Raw genomic sequence first — 27,072 nt, 5'->3', positions numbered from 1 at the left:
TTGCTAGAATCCTCATGAAAATTCATTAACTGCCACTCAGATATTTCAGTGGCTCTGGCATGAGATGCAGACAGCAGTCACTCCTACTTTATCATAGTACTGATCAGTTCAAATACTTCCTGTCTCAGAATACCTTCCGTGAAAATAAACAGCATTGTGAAAAACACTGCCATAGAATTAATTTTCCTACCTTCTTCAATAGCTGTCCAAAATCCTTGTTGTAAAATGTTTTGCTACGCTGTATCTGTACCAAATTGCAGACTAGATGCTGCTGAACTGGTCACCAATATTCCATGCTTTATTGGTTCCTTACACCTTCTAGCTCTTTGGAACAGCACCAGTCTCATCTGTGAGGTGCATTACAAATAGAGAGATGTAAGAAGAAATTTCATTTCTTGACTGCCATTCTCCCCATGTCAGAGAAGGTAAATGTTAAAATTTTTATTGCAAAATATTAAAATAAATTACATTTTAAAAGACTTAGCAAATATTTACATACAGTGTGATTCCAGTGACAATCAGCAACAAAGAACAGACAGGCATGTTATGGAGTGACAGAGAAGGAACTGTACAAACTTCAAAAGCCATATGAAAGACAAGCTACATTTTTTAAAACATAAATCCATCACAAGTGGAATGAATCCCACGAGGCACAAAAATTACAAGTCTACAACAGAATTCTTGGTATTCTGTTCAGGTCAACTGACTTGTATATTGCTTTTTGCTCTCCTTATCAGCAATGCTTGCCTGTTTCTACCTGTACTCTCCCAGTTCAACTGGAGAAAAACATCTCACAATATACAACTGTGTCACTACGGATCTGTAATCAATCTATGTTTTTATTTCTGTATGCTTTCTGAAAACCATTGCCAGCAACAGATTCAAAAAGCATTCATTCAGAAATACTCTTTTTGTATTTCCTTAGCAATTTCGTACCAGTGTATCAGATACGTTAGATTGCCTATCATGAGATTTGTATCTGAAAAAGACACCCTTCTGCTAAAAAACAACCTTCAATAGCATAGAACAAAAGCAAGAAGTGCCACAATTATGTCATGAAGGACGAAGTCACCTTAGTCTATAATGTCTAAAAGGGCCTTTGAAGGAATAGACTTTTGTTGTCATGTTTCCAGATTTTATTTCTTTATTAATGAATTGGCTTATCTTGGTAAAATTAGCAAATTACTATCGTGGAAGTAGACCCATGCCTCACGTGATGCAACTGAAAATACAGTCTACTCGTAGGCAGTAGTCAGAAAGAAGAGTTTTCACTTTTATTCCATCCTTTTTCTGTATTGCTTTTAAATGTTTTTTTTTTTAAATAAACTCCTCTTTCCAGTAGGAGATCTGCTTCACCTATAAAAAGTAATTACATAGCATTAAGAGATCAGCTAACGTCACTAGTTAGCCAAATGAAATCTTACATGGCATCTAAAGAAAATTTTTCCAGATTGACCAGATAAATAAAATAACTACAAGACCTTATGAAGTAGCAATGGGGAGTTCATTCAGATTAACCAGAGGCACTTGGGAGGTTGAACAGCTCAAAATCCAGCCTGGACACTCCTCTACATGACTTTTCTCAAGACACGGAAGACAGGCAGACAAAAAGCTGTCTGGCGTAGCACTTCGGTACTTCTGAGATGGCACCATAATTTTAAAAACCCTGGGAAACGGTTCACATTTTTGGAGGGAGCCAGCATGAAAGCTGTGTGCCAACCCAAACCCTCCAAAACACTGAAAATAAGTAGGGCTTAGCAAGACCAATTGTGTTGGCCCCTGTGTAAAAACAATTTTTTTCCTCCCAGTAGCAGGACTGCATTAAGGCACGTGAGGGGATGTCTTGAGAACAGTTTTGTGAGGTGTGATCATGTTTCCCCAAAAAAGTGGGAATGGTATTCTTTTTAAAATAAATTTAAACCATTACTTTAAATCCCACTATATATACATACTTACAGTCTATGCTGACTACACTTGGAAAGGCCAAAAAGCCACATCTAACTTGATAATACAAAACAGATACCAGCCATTCTCAGCTCTGGTGTACAAGTGCAGCACTTTGCAACAGAGAATGAAGAGTTTGTGCTCCAGTGTGCAACATCCCTCCCAACCAAAGCTCAGCCAAGTATCTGGGTCGTATTATTTCTGTATTGAACAGAAATTTATTCACTTACTATTTTGAAATGAAGATCAAATCTTGACTATGCTTTTCCATTTCATACAATTTCAGCAAGCTTCTTCTCTCCTTATTGTCCCGAGCTTTCTAACTGTTGCTAAAACTTTGATCTTTGCATCAATAATGGAAGACAAGTTGGAGAACAAAAAAGCTATACGGAGTGCTTTCTCATTTTCTTAAAAAAAAAAAAGCTAGACTTGCTGCTGTATCAGGTACGCCTTCCTACCTAACATTTCTTACAGCTACAAGGTACAGCTGTCAACCACGCTCCTTCAGATATAATAAAAGTTGAAGGAGGGCTTGGAGTCACTTAAAAACAATGCAGAGCTGTGTGTGTATGTGGTGGGGGAGTCAATTAGAAGTAAATCAGAATCTTCTTGATAGCACAAGTTAATTTCAGGCAGCCACCCCTGCTCCAAATGGCAATAACATAATACAGTTGGATTTGAAATTACAATCTTCTTTCACCAGTCAAATATACATTAACTACTGACTCCAATTACATTGATTCCACATTTTTGTCAGCAAGACAGTTCACCTTCTATTTGAGAAATCTCATATACATGGAATATTCTGTAAAGAAAAGAATAAAGACCGTCCCTTGTTTCAGTCATGACTTCAAAACTTCTTGTCAACAGGATATCGAGAGTGCCAATTTCCAAAGGAGAGGCCAGCAATTGAAGCTGCAGCCAATATCTGCAGTTATTAGAAAACTCTAGTAATCAAGGATTAGCACTGCAAGATTACATAAGCTCTTCTTACAAAGCTGGCAAGTCTGCCAGCACTACACTGAAAACGAGAATGAGACAACCTTTAACTGCTCACTGAAATTTGAAAACTTTAGGACATAAAGTGATGACATAAATACAGTGAAACTATACGAAAAAACAGAACTTGATATATTAAGGTTCAAAGGCCTTGCTTATTTTCTGTTACAAGTATATCAGGTATACCCAAAGTCAGTTCTTTTTGCCAACATGTAATCAAGAACCTTGCCTGTGAGAGCTGTCAGGGTTAATACATGGTACAGAAAAAGAAAGAAAAGTAAAAACCATGGTATAATTTTCTTTGTAGCCAAAATAATTTGGGCTTAAACATTATGAAAAGACATAATTCTTTCTCAATCAGAAGCCTGTTTCCAACCCAAATATTTTCAGGAGTTTAGAGCCAAAGTCCCTTTTAAAAAGTGACTTAAGTCCTCAAATCACTTGATTATATCACTGTTTTGCACAAGATTTGACATTGTTCAGCCTTCTTGAAAGTGGGATAGAATAACCATTGCATATGCACACAGGTCAAACTTTAAAACAAATCAAATACGCAAAGTATAATCAACTGTTTCAAAAATCATCTCTCATTCAAGTCTAGTCTGAAGTACCAAGGCTGGGAGGAACATCAAACAACAATACTGACTAACACAATGCACAGGTCAGCAGTAGCGCTACAGGTCTATTCTGATAGGCATTAGGGCATTTGGAGAATATCTTTGTCTCCAAAGACAATTTTTTACCCTCAGATGAACAGCATCACTAAAACTTCAACTGCACATAGATACTGTATAAAGTTCATTCAAGTATTTCCCTCTAGGAAATGGACAGTGGAAGGACACTTTCAACATGAAAACGTTGCATCTTGCTTGTGCTCATACATGCTTTGATCAGTAGGTCCTCCAGCCTCCTTAATCTTCAACAGTTCTGGGTCTGAGTTGCAGTTTAGCAGCCCAACTGGTAAGCTTGTCCCAGATATTTCTTCCTTGTTAGAGAGCTCCTTCTCAATCCATTCCTTGGAATTTTAAATACTAATATTTTATTCACAAAATTACAATTCATTACAATTTGGCGAGCACAGACATATTCTAGACAGATGTTTTCGAAGCTTCCTCCTCAGTCTGCCAGCACACCTCAACTCAAATCTGTTTGTCTCTAGTGTTCCATTTAAAGCTTCTCATCAAGAACCACTTGTGGTTTTGCCATTTTTTTGTGGTAACAACAATGGGTAGCTTTTTTAAAAAGCAAACCTCTTGCTTCCATTTCAGAGCAAAGCGTTACTTAAATCCAGGTTTTCAGAGGTGAAGTGCTAGTGGAGTAACCGAATACATTTGATGTCTGAAACAATCTCTTTGCAACAGTGTAGTTGCACTCCCAAACTAATTCCTCAACGAAATGCATAAATGCAGAGCAGGTCCAGTGTATTAACTAGTCTTTTTCTCTGTCTACTTTGTTCAAGAATCATAAAATTCCAAGAAGGAGCCGGACTCCTGATTCAACAGTTATTTTACAAGTCTTTTCAGATAAACATAGCTGATGGGCTCAGAAACCAACTTAAGATATGGAAAAGGACACTGGAGGTTATTAGTTTGGGACTTGCTTTTGTTTTCAAAGAGATAGGAGAAACTGCAAAAATATGCTTTTCTCCTTGCTCTATTAATTTCTTCGATAATGCACTGACCATTTTCAGAAAACCACTATCAAGCTCACGTCACGTTGCAGCCTTCACATTGCTTACTGTATTATATTCATTCATCAGTTGTTCATAAGGCACAGAAAGTTCTAGCTCATTGCTGGTAAAGGTAGATTCATCAGACGATGGGAATTTTACTAGGTTTTTTGCAGTTTCAGGTTCCTCTACAATATTATCATCCATAGAGGATTTTGAAGTTTCCTCATCATCTGAGATATCTTCCTCTTCATCATCATCCTCATTTACAAATGTTATATTGGCATTCTCAAATATTAAGGGTCGATAGTCTCTGGAATCCCATACTTCACCTTCTTCTTCACTTATCCTGTCTAGCTGGTTTACAAACATGGTTCCTTCTACGGGACTGTCTCCAATACGTTTATCATGCAGATGTCTCAATACATGACCATTCTGAATGTCCAGGGAAGACTCATCATACTCAAATGACTCTGACTTTGTGTAAGTCACCTGAGCATCTTTAATGGCATTCTGCATATTTTGTTTGGTATTTTCTACTTTAATCATCTTGTCGTTGTTTGTCTTCAGGGCCTTCTTTCCAATTTGCTTAATGAGATCATTGTAGGTCTCTTCCTTTTTTGAAAGGAAGCTGAAAATGTTCACATCCTTTGAGGTACCCATTTGAAGGGGTTTTTTAGATCGAGGATGGTTGTCAAATGACTCTTTTCTTTTTTTTCTCCGTTTCTTGATTGCTTTGTGGACTTCTACAAACATACTGACCTTCCAGTTGACAAAGAGTGAAAGCCAAGCAAGTCCCAGATATATCCATAACTCCACAAAGTATCTGTAAAGGGCATGATAGTTCGCATCTGGATTTACACCTACAAAGAATTAAAAAACAAGAACCTTAGAAGCAGACTTGCAGCTGAGTTATTACCCTGAGAAATACTCCATTCCACTCTAACAGAACCTAGTTCTTTGAACACTGCTTTGAGAGGCAGTAATCTGAAACCCTCTGACAAAGTTGATCCTAAGTCTTCCACTTCTTGGCTGCATGTATTCTGACCACTGGACTACAATGTCAAACGGCAGTATGCACTCCACATACGCTTTAAAAGTGAACTTTTTTTGGAAAATTATAAGCATTCCCCCAGCCTTTAAAATATGGATTTAGGTTCTTTGCTTGAGAAAAGGATCAGCCTCAGAATTCTGCTTCCCAAGGACCATCTCCAAAGCCCAAGACAATGCAGTAGACTTCAGAGGAAGACAGGTTTTAGGAGGTAGACACAATTATGCTCAGCATTTCCTGTTTGACTAGTTCTAAACAGCAACCCAGAAATTATCACTCAACACTGATGAACCCCTTTAAAGGTGCTTAACTGTTGTAGTAGATAGGAAAGCTCCATGCCTGAAATAAGAATCTAGGAAAACTGAAAGGACTACAAACTCCAGAACTTGGCTCCAGACTAAGTCATTAAATGACTTATGTATTTAAACCAAGATGAAAGAGCTAAGTGGAGCAGCACTTAGTCTTTATTGAATCTTTAATACAAAAAAAAAAGTTTTGAAATGCTTTTTAGAATTTAAGTTTAGAAGCAGAATTGCTACACTGTGCATGTAGTGAAACAATACATAAAATATAGTTACTTACCAGCAACAAAATCTCCAAATCCTATGGTGGTGATAGTAATAAACGAGTAATAGAGTCCTTCAATGTAATCCCATCCTTCAGTCACCATAAAGACAAAAGGAGGAATAACCAGATGTACCAAGACACCCCAAACAATGAAAATAGCTGTGCACGTAATTTGTGCTTTCCTCTGTAAAGAAAGAAGGCAAAGTCATGGAAACAAATATAATTTTCCATTCAAGGCACTGAGCATCATGTGACAGTATCAGCCATTTCAGATTTTGTGTTAAAAGTTTATCAGTCATTGCTAAAGGTCACTGACTGCTGTGAACACAACTATGTCCTACAACAGTGCATATAGAAGATCAGAACTGTTTGTGCTGCTTGTCTCCTATTTATACTTCCTACCATTTGCCACTCTTTTAACCTCTGCTAAAAGCCTACTTCACAAAGCTGCATATACACATTCATTTCACCATCATACTCAGTGCTTTCTCAGGTGCTAAATCTAGAAAATTCTAGCTGTTTCTGAAACTAAGGCCTAAACCAATCCCAGCCTCCTCCGGAAGCTCAGTCCCTGTATTCCCTCCCATTTCTGCACGCTTACTAGAAATGAGACAAAACTCACCCAACAAGGAAACAAACAAACAAACAAAAAGAGTAACAGAGAACAAAATGTCTGTCAGTTGGTTCACTGCATAATAAAATGCTTGTGCTAGCATAAAAACAAAGGTAGAAGCAAAGCTGGACAGCTTATTTCCATGCTACAGGAGCTTACAAGGAATGTTTGTGAAACTAAAGCCTCATCTACATCGATTCTGTAGGCTTCTCACTACACATCTTCAGAGAAGTTATAGTACTTATATTTAGTATTAAATGTTTCTGCAAGATCTCATTTTGCTAAAAGTTCAGGCAGAATTAACATTTAAGATCTAGTTCCCATCAATTATTTCTACACAACGCCATTTGAGAAATTCACATTTGTAACAGTGTCTGTTTATTACCACAAGAGCAGGTAAAGAAGTGTAAGCTTAATTCATGCATCAAAAATAAACAGTAGGAAGATAAACAAGCAGAGGAGCTTACCAGGCTTACTCCTCTTTTCGTCAGAAATTGGCCTAGCCTCTTGGCACGTCCTCCAAAGAACTTCCCCAGAGCACTGATCCACGTCAAGCACAGAGGAACTCCAAAGAGCCCATAAAATATGCAAAAGAGACGCCCAGAGGGTGTCTTTGGAGAAACATTTCCGTAACCTGAAAGAGATAAGTATGTGCATGGTCTGTTCTTGTTGCAGAGAATTCAAGGCAATTCTACCTATACATTAAACAACACTGCGTGGGCTTCTGCTGTATCAGATGTTCTTTACTTCATCATCTATAAGAACATTAGTCTACTCCAGCTGCTGATTTTCTGAATTTGGATGCCTTCCAACATTACTCCAGAAAATGTGTGCTCCATTAGAGCAGGCTGAGAGAAGTACTACATTTTAAGTGTTCCCTGGTTAGCATGCATCTTTTTCTTGACGAGATAAATACTCAGAACTCATCCCAAAACCTCTAATAAGATTTCCCAACCTTAAGCAGAATTTAAGGTTGAGTTTGAAGCAACATTATGAAATGAAATTCACTCTGAAGTAAGCTTTCATGTGAAAGATCCATTCTACACATTTACCTTGTGACTTGGTACCTTCCTAAGGTAGGTTTGAGTTAAGTGAGAGGTGTGTTGTGACACTGCAAAGTATTTCAGTTGAATTTTGTCCAAACTCAGGCTCTATAATCAGGAATCTAGTTTATGAACTTCTGCCAGAATTTTCTTGTTTAGGTGCACTCCTGACTTCAACTTTGTGTCTTAAGTTAAGTGATAAGCTGGGTATTGTGAGTTTCAAGTAATAAATTAAAACACAGTCCTATATATGACCTAGTAGTAAGACTTCCATTTACATGAATCTCCAGACTTCTCTCTCTGGTTAATTTGCATTCCTGTTTTTTTCTTTTCTTTTTTTTAAAAAAAAAACATTGTAGGCGTAGGCAGGGTGTAGCAATAACTTGTAGCAAAAAAAAATTTCTGTAGAAACAGATGGCAGATGATTTTCAGCTCTGAAAATCTGTATGTCAATGCAGAGGGTTTTATAAGCACAAAACAGTAACAAGATTTAGAAGACACACTCCTTGTTCCTTCCTTTCTTTAAGAGGCAAGTTAAAAACAGTCTAGATTGTTCTGTAAGTCAAGAATACTGCTAATTCAGTAGCATATGAGGATTCATGCGAGCAACAGGATAGTTACGCAAAAATCTTAGATGCACACGCTTTAAGTTTAATAGAATGTTTTATAATGGTTTTGTTTAGGAATTTTATGATTTGTTAATTTAAGTACACGAATGAATGAAACTGGAATGACACCAGTCATTCCCAGCATCCCCAATCTTACTTATTGGAAAGACTACTCATGGGTATACATAAGATAAGTGCCAAAAAATGTTTTTCCCTATACAAACTTGCCTATGAACACATGTACTCTATGCAACTCCAGCCATATCAAGTTTATTCAGGACTAGAGTGGCACAGAAATGGAAGAGTACAAACACATTGGAGCATAAGGAAAATAGGAAAGTTAATACTTACCGATTGTAGTGATTACAGTAGCAGCAAAGATCACAGCATTAGGCCAGTTCCAGTTGTTGAAAGTGTTGTTCCCAGTGATGGCAACTCCCTGATCAGCAGCATTGGATACAACCTGTAAAACAAACAAAAACCAACTGTTTACAGTCATTCTTGGGAAATCCTGGCAGCCTGAAACAGAAATGTATCTGTCCCTCTGAGGTTTTTTCCTCTTCATTCATTCTTGAAAAATGATCATGTAAGTTCTTTTTTTTTTTTTGTGAAGGCCTGCCTAGTATATTCACTAACAGTAATTTTATGAATTATTAAAAATTAGCTTCAGCTAGCAAGATGTAATACAGGTGCTCTGACATTTAAATAGGGGCTTTAATTAGATTAGCTCTAGTTTAACCCAAATGGGTCTCATCCAGAAACTCAACAATCCTCCAGACTGAACTAGCATTTAGTGTAGTTCCTTGTCAACGGTTTACGGGCGTTAGGCCCGATTCCGTGACGAAGGGGACGGGGGATCCACGGGTCCACGCCCCGGGAAAAGGGAAAAGGGGAAAAGGGTAAGGAGATGGCCCTGAGAGCAAAGAACAGTGGCAACAATCTGAGGAGAAACAAACTAATTTACTAAATAAGATATCGGAATGCAAAACAACACACTATAATACAATATAATTACAATTTAAGCTGATAAATCCAATACAGAGAGAGAGGATGTCCCACAATCAAGGTAGGCCTTACTCTACTACCGACGATAAGACGGCTGGAGAGCGAGGTGCTGCCAAGACGAGAGACGGGCGGAAAAAGGGACGAGGTCTCGTGATCTGCAAGTTTTTATACTGCGAGCTTTTATCTTTTCCCTCCGGCTGGAAATGGTAACAGAAGAGCAAAGTACCGTGGGGACTGTAGTAGTCCTCTTCTGAGAACCAGGTATATCCACTACATGATGTTATGATGTGGAATACCAATAACCGAAAATCACAAAACCATGACATTCCTGAATTTGGTTTCATATTTGAGACATCTTCAGAACTACTATCCTTTTCAAAACTGTTACCTAAATCCCATGAGACTTGGGTACGAACAAGATGTCATTGAATCTTTGACAAATACTGTGTGATTAATGTTACCTCATCTGCTGTCCTTGGCAAAGTCAGACCACCTATAAGTGGACATAAAACTACATTTTTCAGTGAAGAAACACAAATTAACACTTTTCCAAAGTATTTCATGCAAGAGAACTCTAACTGTCTTTGAATTCAGTCTCTTTTTCATCTCTTTGTTATATCTAGCAAGCCATGATGAATGCAAAGCATTTGTTTACAATGTTTTGTGGAAGAAAGTGATGTTATTGGCATTTTCACAGATTTAGCAAGGGTGGTTTTCTGACATGTCTTCAGGTGCTGAAAAATTATTAACTGTCTTCGCCTTTTGTAAGATGGGACTTGGAAGATGCAGCCTCCCCTGGCTTTCTAAGACTTGACTATAGAAAATGCTCTGATATAAGAACCTGATGATTTAGTACAGAAAGTCAAAGTTTAAATCAAAATCTCACGCCTTTCTGATTTAGGCATTCTAGCCCCCTGAACTGAGAGAGAATACCAGTTTATCACATTCTCCTGAAAATCCCAGGTTATTTATATCTTTCCTCTGTCACATCACACTGCTGTTAAAGCCCTCTCAGGCTGCTCTGCTTTTTTCCCTTCAGTGTAAACCAAGGTGGCCTAACCAATACTCTAAGGCTACAACCACACACAGAGCAAAACTTTTTTTACTCTGTTAAAAGCTCCAACAGCTGATTTAGAACATTACCCCACTTCTCATCTCTCTCCCTCAATAAGCATTGAACACAAAAACCTATCTTAAGCTAAATACCTTTTAACACAACAGATGAGATTTACCTTAAACTGGTAAGAACTTATACGGGTATGTACAACCAACCCTTCTTTTATTTGCCCCTTCCTTCCTTCCTACTTGATTCAGATTTAATCTTGGACCCAGCAGAGACTCAACACAAAGTTCAATTGCTACTAGAAACATACACAAGTTAACACAGGTTTTAATTATTCTTGAGACTTATTACATTTCACCACCCTTCCACTGTAATAAAAATGCCCTCAAAGTGAATGTACTGTACATATGCAAGATGCGAACAATTTAATTAAAAATGCACTTTCAACATACAAGTTGTTATAGAAGATAAAAGGATGAGCATTGAAAGTGAATGAAGGTACAGAATTAGACCTTTCTGCTGGGAAATTGAAGGTGTATGTAAAGCTGCCTGCAGTCTTTCCATAGCCAGCAGGCTCTGGACAGAAAAGGATGCAGAGAGAATTCTCACTAATGAAGTCATTTGTCATAAGAGAGTAGCGCTGAAGAAATAGCCCTAAAACAGACTGTATGAGAGCAGACAAGTGAGCCACCTCCTTCCAAAAATATTTGAGGCAGCTATTAGAGATCACAAGAGTTCAACTTCATTAATTTCTGTGGTTTGCAAACGAATTACCTGAAAGTCCCCAAAAACATTCAAAGCACCTGACAAACTTATCAAGCCCTTAAAAGAGGCCTTGACTTCTTCCACTGTCCAGCAAAACTCCATTATATGTTATATCAAACACAATTTCTCCAGTTATTTTCCACGCTATTAGCTCACTTGGATTTTATTATTATTATTTTCTCACAGAGCAACTGATCTCATAAGAGACACACTGAAGTATCTGTTCTCATTGTCACTGAGCCATTATCTCATTGCATTACTCCACCTTCAGATCATGAGCTCAATTTCCCACTACACATGTACAGCTACTTTAAGAGCTGCCAGTGCTTGAGGTCTAGAGTTGTGAAGAGGGCTCAGACTCTAGGGAGAAAGCTGCTGGAATGAGTAGCTGCCCTTCACATTCAGTCTGTAAGCATTGTGGGACAGAGATGGCCAGCTGTGTGAGCTTTATAAACACTTTACAGACTCTCTAACAATCAAGTTGACTCAAGATTTACCAGGGATCACTAGGACTACTGTGTTAAACTTCCTATATCTTGAACACAGGTGTTTACCTGAGATACTTCGGGAACATGTTATTTGCATCCTCTCCACACAAGTAACAATATGAAAAGTTCTCAAAACCAACTTTAAAACAGAGAGAAGAAGCCTTCACGCCAAAGATATATGTATGCTCCTACCTCTCTTAGTTCTACTTCTCCATTTCCTACTTAGGGCCAAGCCTAGAACAACAGCAAGGTATTCCCGAACTGGGAAGCCACATACTAAGATACTTCTTCAAACAGCTTTTTTTCCAACTGGCCTTTGTCAAAGTATGCTAGAGAAAGCCTCTATAGTGCCTTAAAAGTTTGCAACAGTCAGCACACCCATATTGGTTTTCTTGTCTTCATATTACCAGGAGGCATGATTAAGCTTGAAATTTTAACAATACCACTTGAAGGTAAAATGGGTCACAAGAGAATGACATTGAGTCATGCAAGTAATGCAAGAGAAGAAATGCAAGAGCATAAAACTAAAGAAACAGACAAACTGGAGTCTACCTACATGCCCATGAGTATTATAGTAACTACACGGACTATGGCATTTTACTTCAGCTTCTCAGCCTTCACAAGAAAGGAAAACAGGACAATACTATCACCTTCTGCCATAGTCTGAACAAGTACGCAAGCCTGTATTTTATTCTTTCTAGGAAACGTTCAGAAGGTTGCTTCTGTCCAGACAAAGGTATAGAGCATAAAGGTGCAATTCTTTTTTTTTTTTTAAGTCAGTTTTACAACTCCATTCAAAAATACTACGTCCAAGTAAAATCAGATTAGGAATAAAATGATTTGGAATCTCTTTACAGTGGTACCATTAGTTTAAGACATTCATCCATGACAAGAAAGAGATTGTAAAGAAAGCAGCGTACACATCAGTGTCACAAATCTGTTCTGAGTTCTGACCAATTCATCATTATCCATACCCAGGCATGTTCCTTACTGGCTACAGTCAAGTTGTTATATTCAGATAATTCTAAGTGAACTACAGATATAAATTTGAATGCATTTAACTTCTCTGCCTTGATAAGACAGAAGATACAATGAACCATAAGGCTACCTTTGTCACAGCAAAGTCAGACTTCCCTGAGTAATGGCAGTTATTTCCAAAGTCTTCAACACAAGTAATTGCACATTGCTGCAAGAATCAAAGAAAGGTTGAGGAGTGCATGGATCCACACTTAGTTTGTGATGCTATACTAAGAGTTAAGGAGTGCACAAAAGCTGAGATACAGGTTTTGCATATTAAGTAGGCATCATTTCGTATTTGGAGTGAAATCCTAGACACCGTAGTAAAGGTTGTCTGGATCCAAGAAGATAAACAATAGGAAAACAGAAGTCTACTGAGGTACTTATGGTCAGATGAGTTAAAGATACAGGAAAATAAAAAGGTATCAATAGATCCAGCCCCATAGACACCTAATTACATATGAAAAGAATAGCCAGATACTCTTCAGTGCCAGGTCTCCTTTGAAGAAATGGAAGCCTCCTGGGTTATTCAAAGTATTCCTTAGAGAACTGACACATAAGCTTAATGGTAGCTTGAAAGTTCTCCCAGTGATATGAATGATTTTTTTTATTTTTTTTTTGCACACACTAAGTGTTTCTCCATAAGAAAGAAGAAATAATTGAACCATTAAGCCTGAAATGGTTCGCTCTGATAATACTCTCAAGAGTATTATCATGTCTTCCCTACATAAAGGGCTGGTGCATTGTAGAGCAGACCCCACAAAAGCAATAACTGATGCGTCTGTTCAGGTCTCCTGGGCTTTGTCCCACTTCCAACTCCAAAGGAATGTGAAATCATTTTGTTTCTTTCATCTATGGTGTAAACTCTTGATGCACAGAGAAACACTGAGAACTATTAATCTAACAAGTACATATTCTTGCAAAACACAGAGCTTCAGCAGCAATCTTATTTTTCTACAATGACATCCATATCTCTTAAGTAATTTGAAGAGGTCCAAAAGCACTGAGGTAGTCAGCAAATCATAGGTATGTGTAATACTGACAACTCAGCTAAGCATAATAAAATTGTCCAGAGTCATAGGACTTGAATTCATAATGGCCAGATGAAAATCCATATTGTTCATTTTTACCCAAAATAGCAGCATTTGAGCCCACTGGCAATTACAGCATTGATGTATGGACTTTGATTTCACACAAGGCATTTCAGCAGAAGAGTAATCTCTTCTGCTGGTTAAACATGGATGCAAAATTAAAGCTACATCTGTTTATATGCAGATGCTTGCCACAAAGTTAGAGAAGTCTACAGCTGTGTTGCGATTACCAAAACAGAATACTCAACAACTCTGGTGGTGGGTTTTATTTTATTTAAAACAAAAACAACAACAAAAACAGAAAGCTTCTGTGCTGGTAAAGCCTTTGCATAGAAGAATCTGAAATGTGCAACGGAGCGGAAAGCCACAACTCCAATAAACAAACCAGAATTTATAAGGAGATTGATCATCCATCAACCTCCAACAAGCCCATTTAAATGCCAGGTAATACCAATGGAGAGGCTTGAATTCTCAAAAGTATGGGTGACATTCCCAGTATATATGTTTATATTACCTCCAGGGGCCTGAAAACAAATAGGTAAAGTGGTACAAGAAGTTGTATGGACATTTTTCATGGCTTGCAAAATAAAGAAAGGGCTTTGGACCTCTCAAAAATAAATGCATACATCCATGCCAAGCAAAACGCATATCCTTTATTTGTCCTCTGTGGTTTTTGCAGTTACCTGGGTTATACAGCTACAGATGTAAAGTTACAGTAGCAGTTAGCTGTTTACAATAATCAGATTTTATGCAATCAAAACATATTCATGTATGTTAATGCTTATCTTTGCAATAACAATAATAAAAAAAATGAGTCAAGACAGACCTATATTACAAGGTTTGGCTGATCTAGATAATGTTGTTTTAGGATTACATGTAAATAGAGAAAAGAAGTCCTGTCTGTCATTCCCTTTCAAGAAAAAAGGAAACATTTGTGTGTGGTCACAGCTAGATTGACAGAACTTCCTTATACTCCTTGTGTAGACAGACAATACAGTCACCATGGCCAGAAATGTCCTACTCCGTCAGCATATTGCACTTGGACACGTGCTTGCATATTAAAAGCAGCAGAAGCAATTTCAAGAGCACAGCCTGAATTTGTAAGTAATTTACAGCTAGATCAAAAGTAGTACACTAACAGCCAAACTAGGAATATGCCCCAGCTGGCAGCTATCGCTGCTTATCTATAGCTCAAGTTCATGACTCCAGTTTTTAAGCAAAGTTTTTAAAACAAAAAAATGCCTCACTTATTTTAAGTTACATTAGTTAAAGAAGGCAGGAAAAAAGAAGAAAAAAAGAAAATAGATTAAGCCAACTACCTCCACCTCACTCCTCCCCCATGCTGATGTGCCCTGATTGAATGGAGGATGCTGCACATCAGAGAAAATACGTTCATTAGTAAAGTATCTCGGCAGCATGGAGTTTGGGTAAGGAAAGGGAAAGTGAAGTCAACTACGCAACTAATGGTTTTAACAAAGCGTACAATTCAGAGCAACATTCAGTCATTTTTCATGTCTGGATATATGAGGTATATACAAGTAATGATTTATGAAATTTTTCTGTTCAAGTTCTCCAAAACCTTCATATTAACCTATGCATTCTTGAAGCTAAAATGTTTCATGCCAGCTTGCACTTTCAAAGATAGCTGCACTAATAAAATAGTCAGAGCTGCAGAAAGATCAGAGAATACACATAAGGTTAAATGAACTGATCTAGGCAGCACAAATGGCAGCTATTCTGTTCTTTAGGAAGGCTGCTACGCACAGTGAAATCAAAGCTTATCACTTCTAGAAGACAGAAAAAGAAATCCTTTGAAGGAACCAGAGCACATTGTCCAGAATACAAAGCAGCAGCACTCTGTTAGGACAGGAATATTTCTGCCAGCTATTTGGCATTTGGCACATTCTGTATGTAATCCACTCAGATCAGGTGCTTGCACCAAACTACGGTTGTAAATGTTCCCCCCTATAGAATAGCTTTAAGTCACCAGGAAAGCACGGACTCGTGGCTTCTGTCATCTGTTTATTCCACCCCTACCAGTACTGTAATGACAAGCTTATCTTGATAGCTCACTTGAACTCCTAGTTCCCAGCAGACCAAAACAAGCTGGCACACAATCAGGGCCAACACACAGGTCCAAGTGAACAAGCCTTTCAGGCTGCCTTAGCCACTTGACAGTCTGCAGGACTATGCTAACTAGTAGGGCTTGGGATGGTTGACCTTTCATTTCCCTCTCAGCATTATCTACATCGGCAATATGAATGTTATGTTTGTCAGGACAAGAACCATGCCAGATGTGAAAAGAAGACTTTTAGCTGAGTCCTGGATTTCCTACTTCACTTCTGTGGGGAATGGTTTGCGACCTTTTTTGTAGAAAGAAAAATAAGACAAGTGAACCATATTGTCTCGATCTAACAGGCAACACCCTCGTGTCTTGCTAACCTGTGAAAGTTTTACTGTCCTTTACTGACCTACACAGAGAGTAGAGTTAGAAGGTGCAGGATATGAGTCAGCAGCACCTGCATTAGAGAAGGATGGTGAGAATGAATCAAACAAGAAAAATTCCACATTTATTAAAGAGAACATCAGTTAACTACACAAGTCCAAGTCTGGATGAACTGAGCGTATGCATGTGAATCTTCAGCTAATTCAGCTGTTGTGCATGGCATTTCTTCCTACTAAGAGTTGTCAGGTTCTGCAGACTCATGCAAATCCTAGCATTTGTATTGTCTATTTTAATGAGCTCAAGATCCGTCAAGAAATCAGAAACAGTAATTAAGGGAATAATGTTAGCTTACTTCCAGGAAAAAAACAACAAAAACACAACTCTCACATTTGATGTTGACAGATGTAAATAATAAACCTAAGCAACTGCATACATTAACATTACCTGAAAACTCAAAAGATCAATACTGACATACAGGATTCCTTCCCTCTTGTTTTCGTTGTAGCTCAGTTCATAGCCAAAATCAAGCCCTGGAAAGCAAGTGTTAGTCCCAGTGTTTACATTCCTACATAGAGCAACTACAAATAGCATGAGACACAGTTTTTCCCCTTGCTGTCATATACTGCCTTTAAAAATGCTTTATTAAGTGTTACTGCAAGTAAAAACTTTTTTTGCATTTTTTAAATCATCATATAATACAGTTCCCATCAAAGGGCAAACTTTTGAAAGTTACAACTTGGAAAAAAAAATCCTGGCAAAAAGTAAGTTTACATACTTCTGGGTAGGGTTTTCTTTCCAGCAATGCCAAAATTTAATCCTGAACAAGACAGGGTTTTCACACTCCTACTAACACAGCATAACAATGCTATACTCTCAATTTTCCATAAACTATAAGCTCTCCTTAGCTCTTCTTCTTACCCACTTCAATATATCAGGTGATTTGTTTTTTGTTTTTTGTTTTTAGTTTTTATAATTGTCTTGTTATTTAAATTTACTACAAGTGAATTTAAATGATCCACTGATATCTTAGCATACAAAACATAAAGGTACATATATAGGTCAAATGTACTGTAGGTACTACATTTTAGCCAGAAAGATTATAAAACAAGACTGAACTTACTCTTTGGAAAAAGTTTAACTAAACTTGTTGATTCTTTGTTTACACAGGCAGCTTCTCAGTGTTTCATGCTATTTATGCAACAGTGCTTCCCAATGTACATAATAATTGCAGATCCAAGACACTCTACAGTTGTTATTACTTTCCCTTCATTATGCTTAACTTTGGTCTGTCAGCAACTTGGATTTCCATCTAAGCATACCTCTTCTTACCTAACAGAGCCTCCAGCACATGCCACTTCATACAGAGCTGTCCCTACATCTAAGTCTGATATTTAAAGAATGCAGGTAAATACATGCCTGGTCTTCATTTTGCATAGTTTTCTTATGTAACAAAACAGCAAACCAAATGGTGTTTGCATCTGCTCATTTAGAATACAACAAACCCAGAAGATCCTCTTGATTTACTAATTAGTTTGTTTTGTCATAACTATTGATTGTTTTGAAGGAATAAATGCATACTGGGGAAACTCCTGTTCCTAGATTTTAATGCGTCTAAGAGTAATTCTTTACTGTTTTTTTTTTTGACCAGACTTGCTGGTTTTATTAGATGGAGAAAGTACAGAGTGGGCTACATTGTCATGAGCTGGACTTTGAAATCAGACAAATTCCAATGAGAATAATTAAGTCCATGTCATGAAGCTGGTCATGGATTAGAGCAGTTGATTCCTCTACATTTACTGATTAGCCAAGTAAGCAGAACAGGCTGTCCAGTGAGAACACTTGAAGACTACTGTGCTTAACGCATTTAGAAATACAAGATAATACAAAACAGTAACGGTCTTTAGAAGAGGAAAAATACTCTCATCTAAGGGAGTACATTGCTGTAAGGAAACTGTGTATGTCCTCCAAAGACATGACTGGACTTGAAGACTAGAAAGCACTCCAATCTAATCCTTACATATTTCTTCTCTTGGAAAATACTGCTCTTTATTGCAGTTCTCAGGAAGCTTAATGTGAGGTTTATTTAGATGTTCAGAACTGAGGAAGAATACAGAAATATCTCAAAGCAAACTGAAGTAGCTGAACAAAGTACACTAAGATGACTATGAGAAAGAGACAGTTCATTGGATAAGCTAATTAATTCCTATTTGCACCTGAAATTATAATGGGTTATCCATTCTATTTAAAATTCACAGTGCCCAGTCACAGCATAACCTACCTGTATGCATAGAAAGGATCTAAAAAAGATCATCCTTGCTACGGGTAAAACACCACTGCGTACAGATTCCAGGACTTTTCAAGAGCATAGGGTGTGGAGTTTTTCAAAAGCACTTGTCCTTGTATGCAGTGTAATCATAAATAAAACTTAGGAGATAATAGTGTTACAGGTGCTTACCTTTATTAGGCTAACATTCTAAATAGCCATTCTGTCCTTGCAGAAAGGACTTCCTTCCAATTATTCTGCTAAATAAAATGAAGTTGTCCTCAGTCTCCTCCCCAAGCACTGATGGAAGCTATTCTTTGCCCTCTGGCATCATTATTTTAAACACACCATCAATTATCCACGTTAAACAATGAAGGAAGTTCTTAGATAGATTGAGTATCAAAATGAACAAAGCACAAACTTACACATGGGCACTGGATTTTTTTTTTTGCCTTTTTGCAAGTAGAGTGCATGTGGGGGAACATCATAAAAAATAATCTAAAATGTGTGAAGGGGACCAATCATCAAGCTTTCTTAATACAAAACACTGACAACTTGGAGAAGAAATCACTTGCTTAGGCTGCTAAGGACATTTCTGACTGAGGACAGTACAGCAGGTGCAAGCATTTTACTTCACATCCTACCTAGCTAGCAAGAAGAACCAGGAGAGAGAACGATAATTTGTCACAGATAGGAACGCTTGTTATTTCATTCTTCTAAGCAGTCGTTTGTTTTCTTCTTGTTACCTTACAATTTAACCAGATTAAGCTATCCTTTAAAAAGGCAATCTGTTGATTGACTCATACTGTGCAGAACAAGTCACGCTCTTCAAGCACAATCTCAACTTATTAACGAAAATAGGTCTAATCAGTCAAAGACAAGAAGGTGGGAAATTGTTTTCACATGCAAAATTAGAAAATATATGATTTAGCCTGATGTCAGCTTGTTATCAGAAGGCCATGCAATAAATCAAGTTGGAGGAGACGTAAGAACTATCTTTGTACTTGCTTGAACCTGAAAGACTCATAAAAAAATTCAATTGTAGCTAATATTTATGAGTCCAGAGGCCTCAGGACACAGTCCACTGGAAACAATTTGAGTCTACAGTCAAATTAATTCCACATTTTTGCTTGGGTATAGAGAAGGTAAGCAACTGTGCCAGTAACTCCCTACTTGAAAAGATGATCAAAATTAAACTGTGAGTGGGATGAAATTCACAGGATACAGTAAATGTGAGAAATCTTGGGCATTTCAATAGTGCCAGTATTAGATATGCTGAATACTCCTCTCTTCTCCCTCCTCCTGCCCACCTGTAAATCGAAGCCAGGTGCTCACACGCTGACCATTTCAGTAGTTAATAGAGACATAAATGCTGATCTCTGCAATGAATTCTACCCTACCTATAGCTAGTCTTCATGTTTGCCTCTATGCAGAGAAAGAATCTAAGTATTCCTGTAATGTACTGCAAGATTACTTGCTCAATCAGCCTTATGTAGCTGGTCAAACATCAACTTTCACTGCCACCTCAGCAACTAGCACCATTGTCTCGTCATTCTCACTAGGGTAACACAAGCTTCACAAAATGTATTGATATTTTCAGCTTTGCATGCAAAGTTACAGCTCAGTAATAAACCTAACTGAGAGAGCTTGCCTGAGGACAGGATGCTTCGCAAGATGCAAGTGAACTCTTGTTTTAATTTTTGACCCTTGGCATGCGGAACAAGGGCTAAGAGTCTTAAAAGAAATGGAAAACATCCTGGGAAACAATCTCCACTAACATGACAAGAGAATTGTCTCTTGTGGGACAAATGAGTGGGCAACAAATGTACAAATGTTGCAGACTTCAAGTCATCCACCTTCAAGAAATGGGAACAGAAGCATATAGGGACCAGAAGAATGAGGGGAGTCTTATGGGCTAGCCAAAGCAATTTGGACTGCTAAAAATAAGGGCTGAGAAGGGATGGCAATGTTGCATTTTGTACTAAATAAGAAACAGGAATGCAAGGCAACAAACACAAAAGCCATTTAAATGAAAAAAACAGTTTTGGTATAAGAACAAAAATTGAGCACAAGCAAAATTTAACTGTACATCATAACAAATTCTCAACCTAAGCAACAGTTTTTAGTCAACCCATTAGGCATGATAGCATAGATAAACCTCCTCATCTACACCAAGCTCCAGCTTAATAGTGATTGGTTAAGTTTAATGAAAATGTTTCTATTATGTGGTGTTACGGTAAGATTTCAGATCTGAAATCTTCATTACAATTCTAATGTATTAGGTAGAGTATCGTTCTACAGCAATATCTTCTTAGCAAGAAGGATAAAGAGTACTTCAGACAGAGGTTATGAAAAAGAGTAAACAACTTTAATGCTTTCTGTAGAACCGTTCAAAGGCGTGCCAGAATTCTGTAGCACTGTTCATTGGCATGGGACAGAGTAGGCAAAGATAAAAGCTGCAGACTAAAACAAGTTACTTGGAAAGAAACAACCACAGTGATAAACAGAACAACAAAACAAGCAGCACTAGTGTGATTTATACTTTCTGTGGAAGACTTCTAATAAGCTAAAAAAAATCCTTAAAATATGGTCTAAACATCATCAAGTAGATGTCATTTCCTGTACGAAGTATACTAGTGGTTCTACAAGATGGAAACAACACCCTTCTGATTTTGTAAAGCCTCATCTTAAGACTATATTTTATATGTACATGCCAAAGTTACTGATTTTGTAGTTATAATTTGCACTCATTACTTGTACAAAGCGCTGCTTTGCTGAAGGTTTACAGTTGGCTGTTTGGTCTACTGCTATCAGACATAACACAAGAGCTGTTCTCTTCAGATTAAGCACATTTTGCATGAAAATACTCCAGCTGATAAAGGAAACAAAACCCTAATCAAGAGCTGCAGTGAAAATACTACACAGCTCAGAGGGGAAAAAAAAAGGGAAGAAGTGTAGGTCTTCATCCTTTTGTTTTATAAAGAGCAAAGCTCTTCATTTACCGTTGCAGCTTTCAGTTATAATTCACTACTTTACAAAGTATTATTTTAAAAAAATAGATGCCTTGAGAAATTTTCAGTCAAAAGACATAAGCATTTTCTAAGAAATCTTCAATTTGTGAACATGTGTTTGTGTAACCTGTCATACTTGGCCTATCATGGATTTGGATAATGGTTATAGATTTCACAGTCTTCAACAAGTTCTGTGTTCTGTCTTTAGTCCCTATGCTCATGGAAACTCCCAGCTGTATTCCCAAACTACCTCTATTGAAAGGAATGCCAAGTCTGAGGCTTCAGTTTTCATTCAGTAAACTCATAATGGAGCCACAAAAGGAAGTTCAGCCCAAACAAGACTGGACTGAAGCGCAAGCCCCTCCTTCCTTACCAAGGAGAGTGAGGCCAAACAAGTATTGCTTATGTGACTTTACAGAAAAGCTGTAAGTAGTCAGGTCTTCGGAAATATTTATTGCTTTTTCTGTGCCTTAAGTGTGTAATAGTAAAGTCTCTCATAGCTACACTAGCAATTTTCATTTCTAAATTAAATCATGTGATCAAGTCTCTAAGAAAGCACAAAAGAACTTAAAGCCACTGTTTGGTTAGGAACCAGGCAGTCGTAAGCTGCAAGAGGGTGATTTTTGATTTTTTTTTTGTTTTGGAGGTGGAAAAATTGAACAGTTACAGTTGAACAATTTAAAGTTCTCCCTCACCACCAAACATTCTCAATCACAGCATTGTAGGAACTCAGATACTTATAACTTCTAAGTAGTCCAAATGACTTCATTGGCCAGTCCAATGGAACCAGTAGAAAAGACAACCTTCATATGCAGAAGCCATAAGCAAGTCTTTCCACTCTGATGTTGCTGTCCTGCTGTTACCCTTCTTTTTGCCATAACAACTAGCCAGCAGCACTCTTGATTAGTGACCTCCCTGCACAGATATGAAAAGATGGCAACTATGGGCAAAGAATTATAATGAGGGAGAAAATTAATTCCCCCACAACAAACCCCCAACTTTTGTGTCATTTTCTATTTTAGGATAAAATATAGAGCTAAGTCCTATTGATACTTAGACACTTCGCCTGTAAAAAAAATATTTTAATAAATGGAGCTGTACTTCCACTCCACAGTACTACTAGGTGTTACTGTTTCCTCTGGAAAAAAACTTCTAATTTGTAGGGATATTAACCTCTTGGAGGCACGTCAATATTTTTACAGCACATGCTGTCTAAGACCTGCTTGTGTATGATGTATAGCATGGACAGTTAATTTTCCTATAAGTCATAATTCATAGGACAAACAATGTGAGGGATATTAATGGAAAGGGATCAACAAGGTTATTTCCTTTCATGGCTTTATGCAGAGTTAAATAATAAGTGAAACTCATAATTCAGCAAAGTTAAATGGAACGACTGCAGAACTGAATGCTGAGGCTTACCTATTTGTGATTCTTGCTGATCCTATACTTCCATTAACTAAGTGCTGCTTAACTTTTGTTTTTCTCTTTTTCACTTACACGCAATGGACTTAAACACCAACAGTTTGAAAAGGCAATCGGCTTCTTTGATGGATCGTGACTACAAAGTTTAACATTTCATATGGATTTTTCCCCCACTATTAAATTCAGAATTAGATTCCAGTTCAATTAACCAGATAATAAACAATTTTGATGAAAAGCATATTCATTACGTTACAGGCAATTCCTTGATTTTGTGATTATTACAATTACAGAACTGTTTCCTCTTCACTTTCTCAAGTTCCACATAGACATGTTTTGAAGACAAATTAACTAAAGGTTACTGCTGCATGAGAACTGCAGCTGTTTTGCAGATGCTAAGCGCCACAACTTTTCCTCAGCCTCAGAAGATTATTCTCATTCAGAATTAAAACGTATCAGAGGATTTCATAGCTTTCATTAGTAAAGCTTAACTTTGAGGATTTTCCAACCAATTCCTTGTCTGGAAAAAAGGGTATTTAAACTCTTACATTGCATCAGCTGAATTAAGAAGCTGGAAAGCAGTAATAGATTAGACTTCCTGCCTATCTGAATACATACATGGTAACTAATGTAGCCAACTCCCCTTCACAAGGGCTTTGGAAAATGCTGCAGTCCCCATTTTACAGATAAGAAAATGGAAACAGAAGAGTGGAGAGTTTAATCAAGCCCTCACACCAGTTGGTGACCTGTGTAAGGCAGGGTTAGAACCAGTCTCAAGTAAACGTGGTGGTGTATTGCCAACAGAGTTGTCACCGATTGCATAAACAGATGCTAACCCACACAGAGTTTTCAGAATAATGCATTTTTGTTTAGCTGAAATTGATTTAAGTAGATTTAAATTAAACCAAAACAATAATCCTAACGTCAATAAAAAAGAAATTTACTGAGTTTAATTTACTATGCTGGGAGAGGTTGGACCATATCTTTGCAATGTTGCTCCCTCCCCCCCCACCTGGTACAAACAATCAGCAACCTAATTAATCTTTGCATAATTCCACACAGCTATAAAATGGTTCAAACTGAAATATTTAAATAGAAAAGCTAAATTTAGAGTGAGGCTTCATCTCCATCACATTTTCAGTGTAGAAGAATATTTCATTAAGACATGAAAATTCATAGGTGGTCCAAGCTCGACAACTTTGCTTATAGAAGCCCAAAGAAAATTTTCAATTCATTGAAGGAACTACAGCATAAAGTAATATTGCGTTAAGAAGCTTATTATGCTCCTACCACTGATAGCCATGCATAAAAACATGCATCTGATTAAGAAACACCCAGTTTCTGAAGCGTTCTTCCTAGCTAGGAAGAAAACATTACAGGCTTTTGGATTTCATCCCCAAATTTCAATACAAATTAAAGGTCTTACTTCTCTGAAGATGAACTAAAAGGTGCTGCTGAAGCGCAGGAAGCATCAGTCTTCTCATTTCCTATTTAACAGCCTGTCTTAAAGAAGCTAAAAAAAAAAAAAGCAAGTCCTAATAAAACAGTTTTTACTGTTCTGATATGTAAGTGAGCTTATACATGGTAGAATAAAAATCTTATTCTTCTCAACAGCATCATCTCAGTGAAACAAAACTAAAAGTGATCAAGACTTGGGTGGAGCAGAGCACTAAGTACAATTACATTATTAATCAAGCAGACTTCTGAACTGTGTAACACTGTAAGCCATTCAATCCTTGGGGCAGAACCTTTACTAACTCACCTTGTTAAGGAAAACAAACAAACAAGTTTCCAGGGTATTTTTAGTCAACCAAAAACTTCACATAACCTCACCACACTAGTCTGTCTGTCTGTATCTTCCATCAGACAGCAGGAGAAGGAGGCAAGGCAATGCAGGCTTCCAGCAACAACTTGGAAAGGATGTTTTGTATGAATAGCAAGGTGATGGGTTTATGTTAAGAGAAGTAGCAAGGGGAAGAAAACTGCCAAGAAACACTATTTGTTTTGAAACTTCTCTTATGATCTACTTAGCTTTATCCATGGCCAAACTTGAAACAGTATTATGTTACGTACTACAAATCCCCCCAAAGATCAGGCTTGAGCTAACCTAGCATGTAGTGGAAGGAGAAGAGGCTACTCTGGACAAATATTTTCAAATATAAATAGAGAGATCTGCCAACGCAGTTACGGCAGGATATGAAGAAGTGTGATCAGTAACTAAGATAACTGTGCAGAGGAACAGCCTTATCTGGACACACTCAGATCTGTAAGAGCATCACTTCCCTAGTATATCTTGTTCCATGTGGTAGGAGTTGAATTTGAACAGTAATAACATTGCTTCGCTGGTAAGAGCTGCCTATACATTACAATATTTCTTAAACACAGTTATGTCAGCATACATACAAAACCCAATACTGCATGAACAGTATAACATTAAAAAGCACACATGTACACTGGAACAATCTTCTGCTATTTTGTTATATTCAGCCTTACATTACCACGTATACAGAACAGGCTTTCATCCCATGAAAGCTCCCAATCTGCAACTTGGACCAAAACCAAAAGCAACAAAAAAAGAGCAGATATAGAACTGAAAAGATTATAAAAAAAAAAAGTACTATCACATTTAGTCCCTGAGCAAAAAATGTATCTTTAAAAAAAAAAAAAAAGCACTATATATATCCTGTAGAAAGCTTGAGTTCAGCTTTCAAGTTTGCTCTAGAACTGTTTTCGCTGTAATACTCAATGAGCAGGTCAGTGGTTAATCAGTCTTCAAACTAAGCTTTAGCAGTGTAAATCTTTTCCATTGCTGATTTTACAGTTTTTCACTCCCAGTCACTTGAATATCAAACTATCTTTGTTTAGATTTTGCAATGATAGCATCACACAAGCTAGTTCATTAACTATGATAAGGATGTTTGCCGTGTTTGATGTCATTATGATGTTGTTCTACTGATATGAAAAGGAAGAATGGGAATGCTCTAATAATTACAAAAACGAGAATTTTCCCACTGAAAACACAGAGAAAATCATTTCATATGATGTAAGAGAATCAAGAAGGTAGGGGAGTCAACAAAGCCCAACTTCAAATATTGTAGGCTACACAAGGCAACACTGACTTTGGAATGCATAAGGACAACCTCTTTAGTTACTGTATTTTACATTATAACAAGCTTGATTCATTACTCACTCAGCTTCAGTGGAATCACTGCATTAAACAACTCAGTTTATTTGGCACAATTCCAACCCTTCCTCACACTCACCATGCCCCCCCATTGTAAAACTACCAAACTGCATACTTCCAGGTTCAAAAAACTTCCCATGTATTTGCAGGTCACTCCTAAATATTTTACATGAAACACATTGTAATTGAAGGCAAAAAATAAGACACAGTGTTGACACGTGGGAAGTAATTAACAGTCTGTGCCCTGTCACTTCTCAGCTGCCCTATTCCTGGAGTGGCAGGAAAGCCAAAACTCCCTGCTATCATCTTGCCACTGTATTACAGGAAAAAGGCTCAGCTGGAAGAAGCACTATCATTGCTGCCTTCTGTTCATTAAACTGCTTTCTTTCCTATCTTTGATTTTCAGCAGCTGTCATCTCTAGCTGTTCAGCAGGCATCTATTACCTTTTCCTTAGAAGCTGGAGACAGAGGAAGCTCTTGCACTTTGCTAAGTAGAGAAACCTACAGCTTAAAAGCAGCCTGGCATCCAGTATATTCTGAAAGTCATCAAAACCACAGAAAATCTTCAGTTACCTCAAATAAGTGAGACAGTCTTCATAAGAAAGATGCACAGAATTCAGCTGTAAGAATCTTTTCAACATCTAGTGTGAAACTATTCTCTGTAGGAAACAAAACCGCAGCTGAGGGACATCTATCCAAACTATCAACTGCCTATACTGCAGTAGAGCTGAAGAAGCATTCTTAAAGTCCATGCAAATAAAGCCAAGGCGCTCTTGAAGGGTGAATTATCTCTTTATTTTACTTCTTAAATGTAACATATCTA

General features: G+C 37.5%; 1 protein-coding gene across 1 annotated transcript in view; it reads right to left on the bottom strand.

Moving 5' to 3' along the window:
- KCNK5 (potassium two pore domain channel subfamily K member 5) overlaps positions 417-27,072 on the bottom strand; it is a 35,260-nt gene continuing 8,604 nt past the window's right edge. The window contains exons 2-5 of the mRNA XM_021391391.1: positions 8,846-8,957; positions 7,311-7,477; positions 6,246-6,414; positions 417-5,475 (exon numbers count right to left, since the gene is read on the bottom strand). Coding sequence (XP_021247066.1) covers positions 4,655-5,475; positions 6,246-6,414; positions 7,311-7,477; positions 8,846-8,957 — 1,269 coding nt within the window. The 3' untranslated portion in view covers positions 417-4,654. The remainder of the gene's footprint in view (positions 5,476-6,245; positions 6,415-7,310; positions 7,478-8,845; positions 8,958-27,072) is intronic.

The sequence above is a fragment of the Numida meleagris genome, chromosome 3, assembly GCF_002078875.1.
Source record: "Numida meleagris isolate 19003 breed g44 Domestic line chromosome 3, NumMel1.0, whole genome shotgun sequence".
Taxonomy (NCBI): Eukaryota; Metazoa; Chordata; class Aves; order Galliformes; family Numididae; genus Numida; species Numida meleagris.
This window is presented reverse-complemented; position numbering and strand designations above follow the sequence as displayed.